This window comes from Pongo pygmaeus, chromosome 1, assembly GCF_028885625.2.
Source record: "Pongo pygmaeus isolate AG05252 chromosome 1, NHGRI_mPonPyg2-v2.0_pri, whole genome shotgun sequence".
Taxonomy (NCBI): domain Eukaryota; kingdom Metazoa; phylum Chordata; class Mammalia; order Primates; family Hominidae; genus Pongo; species Pongo pygmaeus.
This window is the reverse complement of record NC_072373.2, coordinates 205018337-205028893: the sequence shown is the minus strand read 5'-3', so window position 1 is coordinate 205028893 and position 10557 is coordinate 205018337. Positions and strand designations below refer to the sequence as shown.

General features: G+C 40.5%; 1 protein-coding gene across 1 annotated transcript in view; it reads right to left on the bottom strand.

Annotated features, from left to right (window-relative positions):
- Positions 1 to 10557, bottom strand: part of AUNIP (aurora kinase A and ninein interacting protein) — a 32123-nt gene that overhangs the window by 2769 nt on the left and 18797 nt on the right. The window contains exons 2-3 of the mRNA XM_054499751.2: positions 2594 to 2735; positions 185 to 1009 (exon numbers count right to left, since the gene is read on the bottom strand). Coding sequence (XP_054355726.1) covers positions 185 to 1009; positions 2594 to 2735 — 967 coding nt within the window. The remainder of the gene's footprint in view (positions 1 to 184; positions 1010 to 2593; positions 2736 to 10557) is intronic.

The window sequence follows — 10557 nt, the reverse complement described above, 5'->3', positions numbered from 1 at the left end:
ACTGCCCTTTATTTACACAGAGAAGATGCTCAGTGATGACAACTTCATCCGATGCCACCTTCCCACCTAAACAAACTCACTCCTCTCTCCACCCACAACTATATTCCTACATCTCTGTCATTTCAAGGTACTTTTAGAAACAAAGCTTCAAACATTTAGAATTGGTGCCTGATAACTTGATTACCTTCAGAGTCCTGGGTAAAGAGCAAATCAGGCTTCAGATTTTGAGTTGGCCCATCCTCCTGGCACTGAGCCCAAGGACTGTTAGGAAACAGCGCTAAGTCCCAATTCCAGTTATTGGTTACATCTTGAAAAGGAACTCTAGTGTTGTGGGCAATGACCCGCTGGCCTTGAGAATCTTCAGTGAAAAGTTGACTCCAGGAGTCCTTGTCATTCTTTTCATTGTCCCAGGAAAACACAGAAACTGGACTAGGGCTTTGTTTCACTGGTTCTATGTTTTCTCCATTCCAGGATTCCCCGTATGTTTGAAGGAGTACAGGGGCCTGCCTGTTTTCTTTGGCAGACACCTTTCTTTCCAATTTAGTCTTGCCTAAGGGCTGACAGCATTTGTCCCCAGGTAGTTTGGTGTGTTTCTCCATACTCTGATAGTTCTTCTTAGACCCATGAAGCCATTCCCATTTCCTGGCAGAATCCCCTTTTTCTTCCTTTTGGTCTGGCAAACAAGAACTTTCCAAGTCCTCAGTGAAGGAAAAAGCCAGTGGGGTATTACTCTCTCCAGCACAGTCTAGAGTATCAGGCTGGAGCAAAGATAGCTCAGTTGAAAATGGGGTTTTCATTCTGTGGTGGCCAGAAGTCTGGAGGGACTGAGGAGACAGTCCAGCTTCCTGGATGTCTGCAGTGGTTGAAGTGGCTAAAGGGGACACCATGCAATCCTGTGCTAAGCCTGGGATCAAATGGCCTAGCTTGGTCACATTTTTCTTGGACTCCTTGTTGATCTGACTTTCTGTATGAGATGAAACACTCTTCTGGTCACTGCCATTTGTCTTTCCTAATAAAACAGGAATTAACAAATATTATTCTGCAGAAAAACTGCCCTAAGCAGGATTCAGTTGGCTTTTTCTGAAATCAGTATCAGCTACTACTACTACCTAATGCAGGAGTCTTAGACTCTTCACATAACTTTGTAGCCAGTCTTCCTGTTTGCAATCTTGCCAGTCTATCATGAATAAACTCTAAAACATCAGATCTTATATTCCCTACTCAAATACATGGATACTTCCCATCACCTACCTAATAAAGTCAAACATCGCATATGATCAGACCATAGCCTACTTTACCAGCTGAGTTTTCATTTGTAGGTTTGTTTAACATAGGGCACATCAGTTTTGCTTTTGTTTTTTATATTTAACGTGGTTTTTACTAAATGGTGATCCTGGCCAAATATACATTCCTGGACATTATCCTTAAAGAAACATGCTAAACACATACTAGTTTTGTAAGGTCTTAAAGATGACATTAACCATCCAACTCTGAGAGACCTTCTGGTGACAGTGTGAAAAACGTGGGTCCTCCACTCCCCAGGCATTTCATTGGAAAGGGAGTGAAGACACAATTAGGATGTTAAGTCAATCAGTAGGTAGAATAGTGAAACAACTACTAGTGTCCAGCCTGTTAATTTTATCAGGCATAGAGTGGATTGTGTTCTGCCTTAAGATAAGGATGGAGGACATGGAATTACCAACTTGGCTCAAATTATACCAAGATCTAATTATAAAAACAAAGCAGAATAACTGATTTCCTCTTTCCTTCTACAATAAGAATTATACTGCAGAAACTAGGTTTTGTGAGAATTCTCAACTTTTCCTTAGAATTCAATATAGACTATAAAATACACCAGAATTTGTAAGTGGAAAAAGTGGTTTTTTTGTTTGTTTTTGTTTTTTGTTTTTTTTAAATCTGCCCTTACATAAAGCAAAAGAGTGTAAGTTTTTGTTTGGAGGAGGGAGAGGGCATTTTGAAGGTTTAGGCAAAGCAGTCCTGAAAATCACACCCGGCATTAGAGCACTCTTCCCAACACCCTCCAAGTGGCAGGAACCCTCCTGTTTAAGGCCCAGCCTGCTCTGAGTCAGCTGCTCCCCTGAACAGGGACCTGGAAGCAAAGAACTGCCAAAGGATGAGACATAAGCCAACTTTATGTGAGGCTTTCTAAGAAAAAGCATCTTTGAACCTTTCACTAATTTGAGAAGCTTCACACAAAAATATCAATTATCAATTAACCTTAGACAGAGTACCCACTGTGGCCAACCCAAGATACATACCACCTAACTAATGGCAGGGCAACTCCCCAGTGCACCTCCAACTCCCAAGTACACCTTTCCTGACTGCTCTGACAGCGAATACAAATATTTAATATTAAGCTGAGCAAAACAGAACCAGAAAAGTACGTTTGTAAAAGCACACATAATATTGCTTTTCAAAAGGCAACAACTTATGTTTTATAACCTCTTCTAATAGGCTAAGTTTAACACAATGCACTGGTTTCACCATTTCTCATAAATGGTCTAACATGGACAAATGAACACACTCCTGTTTTGCTCTGGATAATGAAGTATTCCCATATGCGTCACCATACCTGGCTGCAAGGTGAAGAAAGAAGCAATGCTTCTCTGGTGAATGCCTGTAGATGGAGCTCTTCTTTGAGTAAAACAAATATTAGCCTTTCTTTCTCCAGGAAGGAGTGTTAGCATTTTGGTGCCTGGTTTGATTAAATGTGTCTGAGAAAGGAGAGAAAAAAGAATAATGAGCCTATTAATATTAAAAGACAGACAGCAGAGATTCAGTACACACCAGTGACCCTCTGAGAACCACACTAGATCCTCTGTACTCCACTTATAGCCTATTCTCAAGGTAGTTGGTGCTGGACATCATCTTCCATTTCCAGCCATCCTAACGGTGTTTTTCTCAGGAATCACATATTCCAGTGATAGCCCAATCTTTCTGCTTCCGCATGGAAATCAGTCAGGCTGACTAAACAAACAGGATTTGTTAACAGGATGGCAGAGATGATGCTGTTTTATATTTAAGGATAATTAATGATTCTACAGCAGCAGTTGATGCATTTTCAGTAGTTTTTAAGTAGTCACATAGTGGTGGTTAAGAGCATGGCTCAAGAATCAGTCCTTGGCCGGGCGCGGTGGCTCACGCCTGTAATCCCAGCACTTTGGGAGGCCGAGGCGGGCGGATCAGGAGGTCAGGAGTTCGAGACTAGCCTGACCAACATGGCGAAACCCCGTCTCTACTAAAAATACAAAAAAAAAAAAAAAAAAAAAGAAAAGAATCAGTCCTAGTTCTGCCACTGCCACTTTGCTATGTGACCTTCTCCAAGTTGTTTAATCTCATTCTTGGGTGTCAAATGACAATAATAGTACCTATCCATATGGCAGTTATGAAAATTTAGTAAGGCCAGGCGCGGTGGCTCACACCTGTAATCCCAACACTTTGGGAGGCGGAGGCGGGTGGATCACGAGGTCAGGAGTTCAAGACCAGCCTGGCCAATATGGTGAAACCCTGTCTCTACTAAAAATACAAAAATTAGCCAGGCGTGGTGGCAAGTGCCTGTAGCCCCAGCTACTTGGGAGGCTGAGGCAGAAGAATCGCTTGAACCCGGTAGGCGGAGGTTGCAGTGAGCCGAGATCGTGCCACTGCACTCCAGCCTGGGCGACAGAGCGAGACTCCATTTCAAAAAAAAAAAAAGGAAAAAAGAAAATTTAGTAAATTTATTCACATAAAAGGCTTACACAGTTCCCGGCATATAGAAAACATTCAGTAGCAGTTGGCTAATATTAAGAGGAGGAGCAGTGAAACAGCAGCAGTCTCACTACACTTTTAACTCAGGTGCTTTTATTCTTTAGAGAATGGAACTGGAAGATAGGCAAGACAGGTTTGAAAAGTGAGTTGTCAACTAACTATAAATATAACCTCATCCTTATTTAATGTGATTTGTTTTTATTTCCATTTGCTTGTTACAGAATTCCTGAGAAGTAGGGCGAATAGGATTATATTCAATTCAATTTTGCTGTATCTGCCAAAAAACAAATAAGATTTGCCAATATTCATGCAGCAAGTTAGAGGTAGGCCTGAATCTTGAAGCCAAGTTATTTATTCTAACTCAAAGTTGACTTCATTTTTACATTTGGAAACTAAGTTGTACTTTAAGTGGTTAAAAGAAGAAAGAAATCCTGGGGGTAAAATTCATACTTCAACATGTTGTATTACTGGTACAGAATCTTCTCTTCCACCACATACAACTAGAAAACTGGATCAAAGATACATGAAAAAATTGATATAAATAGCAGACAACAGGCAGTAAAGAATTGTGATCCTTGAGAAAAGGGAAACAAATAAGGTGAGCCCTGTGATCATTCCAGCTTTCTGCCCAGAAGTGCTTTGCAGACCACAATGTATCTTTCTTCATGAATTGAGTAGACTGAGATTGGAATTTGTGGAAACTGAGGTGGCTGAGATTTGCAGCGCAGACAAAGACCTCCAGAAGGGAGACCTCTGCATAGGGATCTCTTTAGTCCATTACTGAATACTAACCTACACATGTATTAGGTGAAACCCCACAAAGCCAGGCAATGAAACTGCAAACTGGAATTGCAAGCTGAGCAATTCCCAGAGCTCACACAGGCTGGGGGACATCTGCGTTCCCACTATCCGGACAGGACGACCTTGAATACCAGGGACATTCATTAGAGCTCTAAGGAAAATCATCCTTTAGTAGTAGAGCTAAACCAGCCCTAGAGCAAAAACTATTCCAAACACTTGCCTTAACAAAGCTTAAAAGCAAGCTTTGAAAGTATCAAGCTGACTAGCAAGTAACTACCTGCCAAAACAATTTTCAATATTCTTTTTTTTTTTTTTTTTTTTTTGAGACGAAGTCTCACTCTTGTCGCCCAGGCTGGAGTACAATGGCACAATCTCAGCTCACTGCAACCTCTGCCTCCCGGGTTCAAGCGAGTCTCCTACCTCAGCCTCCTGAGCAGCTGGGATTACAACAGGTGCCTGCCACCATGCCTGGCTAATTTTTGTATTTTTAGTAGAGATGAGGTTTCACCCATGTTGGCCAAGCTGGTCTCGAACTCCTGACCTCAGGTGATCTGCCCACCTGGCCTCCCAAAGTGTTGGGATTACAGGTGTGAGCCACCATGCCTGGCCAATATTCTTTAAAGACAACAATATCCAGATACTTAATGTAGCACTTGTAATGTCTAGCATGCAATAAAAAATTACTAGATATGTGAAGCAGAAAAATACTGTAATTGGGGTGGGGGTGAATCTGTTAATAGAAACAGACCCAGAAATGTGATAGATAAGAGAATTAGCAGACAAGTTAACAGTTAACTTAAAATAGAATAAATATGCGCAAGGATTTCAAGGAAAATATGAACATAAAAAGGTGAGAAAATAGAAGATATAAAAAAATTCAACAGATGAGCTTAACAACTGATTGGAGACTACAGAAGAAAATAACAGTGAACCTGAAGACAATAGTAACACAAACTATACAAAATGAAGCAGAGAGAAAAAAATAACAAAAGGAAGAAGCAAAGTCTTAATCAGTGAGATATAAAGCATACATATAATTAGTCTCAAAAAAACAATGTGGAGGGGGACAGAAAATATGTTTGAAGAAATGAGGGCCAAAAAGTTTTCCAAATTTGGTGAAAATTATAAACAACTGTAACATTCTTTTTCAAAGATAGCCAATACGAGATCTCCCATTTCACATGTTCTTCTTCATGTGACTATGACACTCTTCCCATCAAGTGTTATGAAGTCCTTATTCCCTCACCTTGAACTTGGAAAGTACTTTGTGACTACTTTGACCAATAAGGTATGACAGAAGTAACAAACACTATACATGATTTCCAAAACTAAGTCATAAAAATGCCATGCACTTCTGCCTTGCTCTCTTGAGGTGCTCACTCTTGGGACCAACCCAACACATTTGAGGATACCCAAGCTGGCACATGGCTCTCTAAATTTTATAGGAGCCACATCCTAGATATGTGAAATAATGTGGTTAGTATGCCAACAAATATCTGAGTACCTATATGCTAGGACTGGGAAGATAGCGATGAACAAAATAGACTTTCTGCTCCAGTAAAGTTTATAGCTTAAGAGAGAATAACAGACTAATAAATAGTTACTTAAATTACTATAAGTATGCTAAGTCCTATAAAGAAGTTTTACAGAAAACTACAGATTATCAGAAAACACTAAGACCTCAATTAGCAAAACATCTGGGAATAAAGCTTTTTGCCAAGTTGGCCGGAGCCGAAGGATGTACCTTCCGTAGGTCAGAGTGAGGTCAGAAGTGATACTGTCCCACTTATAGCTCTCTTAGAAGACCCATGGCTTCAAGGATCTACCTCTATCTCGGTGGACTGTTATGACTGTGTGAGAAAAGGTTATTTGGAACTGAGAAAGACCCCAGGTACAAAGTCCTTCAACTGATTATCCCTACCTCAAAATAAAGGCAGCTGTTTGTACTTTATACAGTATAGACATACCTTATTTTATTGCACCTTGCTTTACGCTTTGAAGATGTGTTTTTGTTTTTGTTTTTACAAATTGAAGGTTTGTGGCAAGCCTGTGTTGAGCAAGTCCGTCAGTGCCATTTTCCAACAGCATGTGCTCACTTCATGTTTGTGTCACATTTTGGTACTTCTTGCAGTATTCCAAACTTTTTCATTATTACATCTATGATCAGTGATTTTTTTTTTTTTAGATGGAGTCTCGCTGTCACCCAGGCTGGAGTGCAGTGGCATGATCTCGGCTCACTGCAACCTCTGCCTCCTGGGTTCACACCATTCTCCCGCCTCAGCCTCCCGAGTAGCTGGGACTACAGGCGCCGGCCACCACGCCCGGCTAATTTTTTTGTATTTTTAATAGAGACGGGGTTTCACTGTGTTGGCCAGGATGGTCTCGATCTCCTGACCTCGTGATCTGCCCGCCTCGGCCTCCCAAAGTGCTGGGATTACAGGCGTGAGCCACTGCGCCCGGCCAATCAGTGATCTTTAATGTTACTATTGTAATTGTTTTGGGGCACCATGAACCACATCTGTATATGATGGCAAACTTCATCAATAAATGTTGTGCATGTTTTGACTGTTCCACTCACTGGCCACTGCCTCAACTCTCTCCTTCTCCTTGGGCTGCCCTATTTAATACTGAAATTAGGCCAATGAAGAACTCTATAATGGCCTCTAAGTGTTCAAGTCAAAGGAGAAGTCACAGGTCTCTCACTTTAAATCAAAAGCTAGAAATGATCATGCTTAGTGAGGAAGACATGCCCCAAGAGGCCAAAAGCTGAGCCTCTTGCACCAAACAGCCAAGTTGTAAATGTAAAGGAAAAGTTCTTGAAGGAAATTAAAAGTGCCACTCCAGTGAACGCACAAATAAGAAAGCAAAACAGCCTTATTGCTGATATGAAGAAAGTTTGAGTGGTCTGGATAAATGATCAAAGCAGCTACAACATTCGCTTAAGTCAAAGCCTAATTCAGAGAGCAAGGCTCTAACTCGAATTCAATTCTATGAAAGCTGAGAGAGGTGAGGAACGCCACAGAAGAAAAGTTTGAAGCTAGCAGAGGCTGGTTCATGAGGTTGAAGGAAAGAAACTGTCTCTATAACATAAAAAGTACAGGTGAAGCAGCAAGTGCTGATGTAGAAGCTGCAGCATGTTATCCAGAAGATCTAGCTAAGATCACTGATGAAGGTGGCTACACGAAACAACAGATAGTCACTGTAGACGAAATAGTCTTACATAGGAAGAAGATGCCATCTCGGACTTTCATAGCTACAGAGAAGTCAATGCCTGGCTCCAAAGCATCAAAGGACAGAATGATTCTCTTGTTAGGGGCTAATGCAGCTAGTGATTTAAAGCCAATGCTCACCTAATATTCTGAAAATCCTTAGGCCTTAAGAGTTATGCTATATCTACTCTGCCTGTGGTCTATAAATGGAACAACAAAGCCTGGATGACAGCACATCTATTTATAGCATGGTTTACTGAATATTTTAAGCCCACTCTTGACCTACTGCTTAGAAAGATTATTTTCAAAATATTACTGTTCATTAGCTGGGCACAGTGGCTCACACCTGTAATCCCAGAATTTTGGGAGGCTGAGGCAGGCAGAATGCTTGAGCCTAGGAGTTTGAGACCAGCCTGGGCAACATGGTGAGACTCCGTCTCTACAAAAAATTTAAAAATTAGCCAGGTGTGGTGACATGCACCTGTAGTCCCAGCTACTTGGGAGGCCAAAGTGGGAGGATCTCTTGAGCCCAGGCTGGAGTGTAGTGAGCCATGATCATGACACAGCACTCCAGCCAGGGTGACAGAGACCCCATCTCAAAAAAAAAAAAAAAAAAAAAAAATATATATATATATATATATATTTTTTACTGCTCATTGATAATGTTCCTAGCCACTCAAGAGCTTGATGGAGATGTACAAGAAGATTAATGTTTTCATGCCTGTTAACACAATATTCATTCTGTAGCCCATGGATCAAGGAGTAATTTCGATTTCTATGTCTTATTATTTAAGAACTACATTTCATAAGGCCACAGGTGCCATAGATAATTCCTGTGATGGATCTGGGCAAAGTAAATTGAAAATCTTCTGAAAAGGATTCACCATTCTAGATGCCAGTAAGAACATTAATGATTATCTGGCCATGGTGGTGCTGCCTTATAATCTCAGTTACTCAGGAGACTGAGACTAAAGGATCACTTGAGCTCAGGAGTTTGAGATCAGCCTGCGCAAAATAGCGAGATCCTGTCTGTTTGAAGAAAAAAAAAAAAAAAAGATTCATGATTCATGGGAGGAGGTCAAAATAACACAAAGAGAAATTTAGAAGAATTTGATTCCAACTCTCGTGGATGACTTTGCAGCATTTAAGAGTTCAGTGAAGGAAGTAATTGTAAATATGATGGAAATAGCAAGAGAACTAGAATTAAAAGTGGACGCTGAAGATGTGACTGAATTGACACACTCTCCCAATAAAAATTTTAATGGATGAGAAACTGCTTCTAATAGATAAGCAAAAAAAAAAAGTGGCTTCTTGCGATGGAGTCTACTCCTGGCGAGGATGCTGTGAACATTGTTGAAATGACAACAAAAAATTTAGAATATTACATAAACTTAATTGAGAAAGCAAAGGCAGGGTTTGAGAGGATTGACTCCAATTTTGAAAGGAGTTTTGTGGGTAAAATGCTGTCAAACAGCAACATATGCTGCAGAGAAATCTTCCATGAAAGGAAGAGTCATCAAGGCAGCAAGTTTCATTGTTTTATTTATTTATTTATTTATTTATTTATGTAGACAGTTTCGCTCTTGTTGCCCATGCTGGAGTGCAGCAGTGGCGCAATCTCGGCTCACTGCAACCTCCGCCTCCCGGGTTCAAGCGATTCTCCTGCCTCAGCCTCCTGAGTAGCTGGGATTACAGGTGTGCACCACCATGCCTGGCTAATTTTTGTGTTTTTAGTAGAGACGAAGTTTCAACATGTTGGCCAGAATGGTCTTTTGACCTCATGATCCACCTGCCTCGGCCTCCCAAAGTGCTGGGATTACAGGTGTGAGCCACTGCGCCCGGCCAAGTGTGACCCTTTCTTATGCTCAACAAATCTATTATCAAAAAAGAGCTGGGATCATATACATAACTCCTCTCACTATTAGAAAATGTTCTCGTGGTTCCACAGCACTTAAATTCAGTTTAGCTCTTATTTTATCTTTTATCTCTCTGATAATTTATCTCTAAGTTTATCTTAAAGTTTTGATTCAAAAAATATAATTCCTTTTTTTTTTTCATGATTCACTATGACCTTCAACTCTAGTACATAATTTGATGTAACTTCCTTTTTTCATAATGGTCACTCTGGTCTTAAATTTGTATATGAAGTCTCATGTTCCACCATTGACATACATGAAAGTATTATTCCTTTTGCCACACTCCTTCTTCCTTTATGCTTCCCAGGGCCCCTACCCATTCGTCTCCACTTTTAGAGTCACTGAGAGCATCATCACCAAGTCCCTCTTTCCTTTTAGTCTTTCCCAGCATTAATTTGATGATATTTAGGATGAAAACCTTTTAGTCAGCACTGTCATACCTCACTGAGTCAGGTTGAAAGGATGACGCTACCTCATAAGAATGCCCTAAGGAGGATTGTTTAAGAAGTGTTACCAAGAAAAGCTATCAGGGGTCTCATCATTATACATCTCCAATAACTTAAGTTAGCTCTGTTGAATTAGTAACAAAGTATTCATTCAAAACTTTCTTCAACTTCAAACCTCTCTTAGTTCTCTGCAGAACTGAAAACACACTACCTTAGTCTAGGATCTCATAAACTCTTGCCTAGCCCTAAACTATGACAATAGTCTCTTAGCTGGTCAGGCCTCCATTCACCACCTATTTCAATTCATCCCCCACATAACTTCTAGATTAATCTCAAAGTACAGCTGTGATCACGTCATCTTGCTCAAAATCTGTCAAGTTTCTCTACTACCTGTAGCATAAAGTGTAGATTCACACT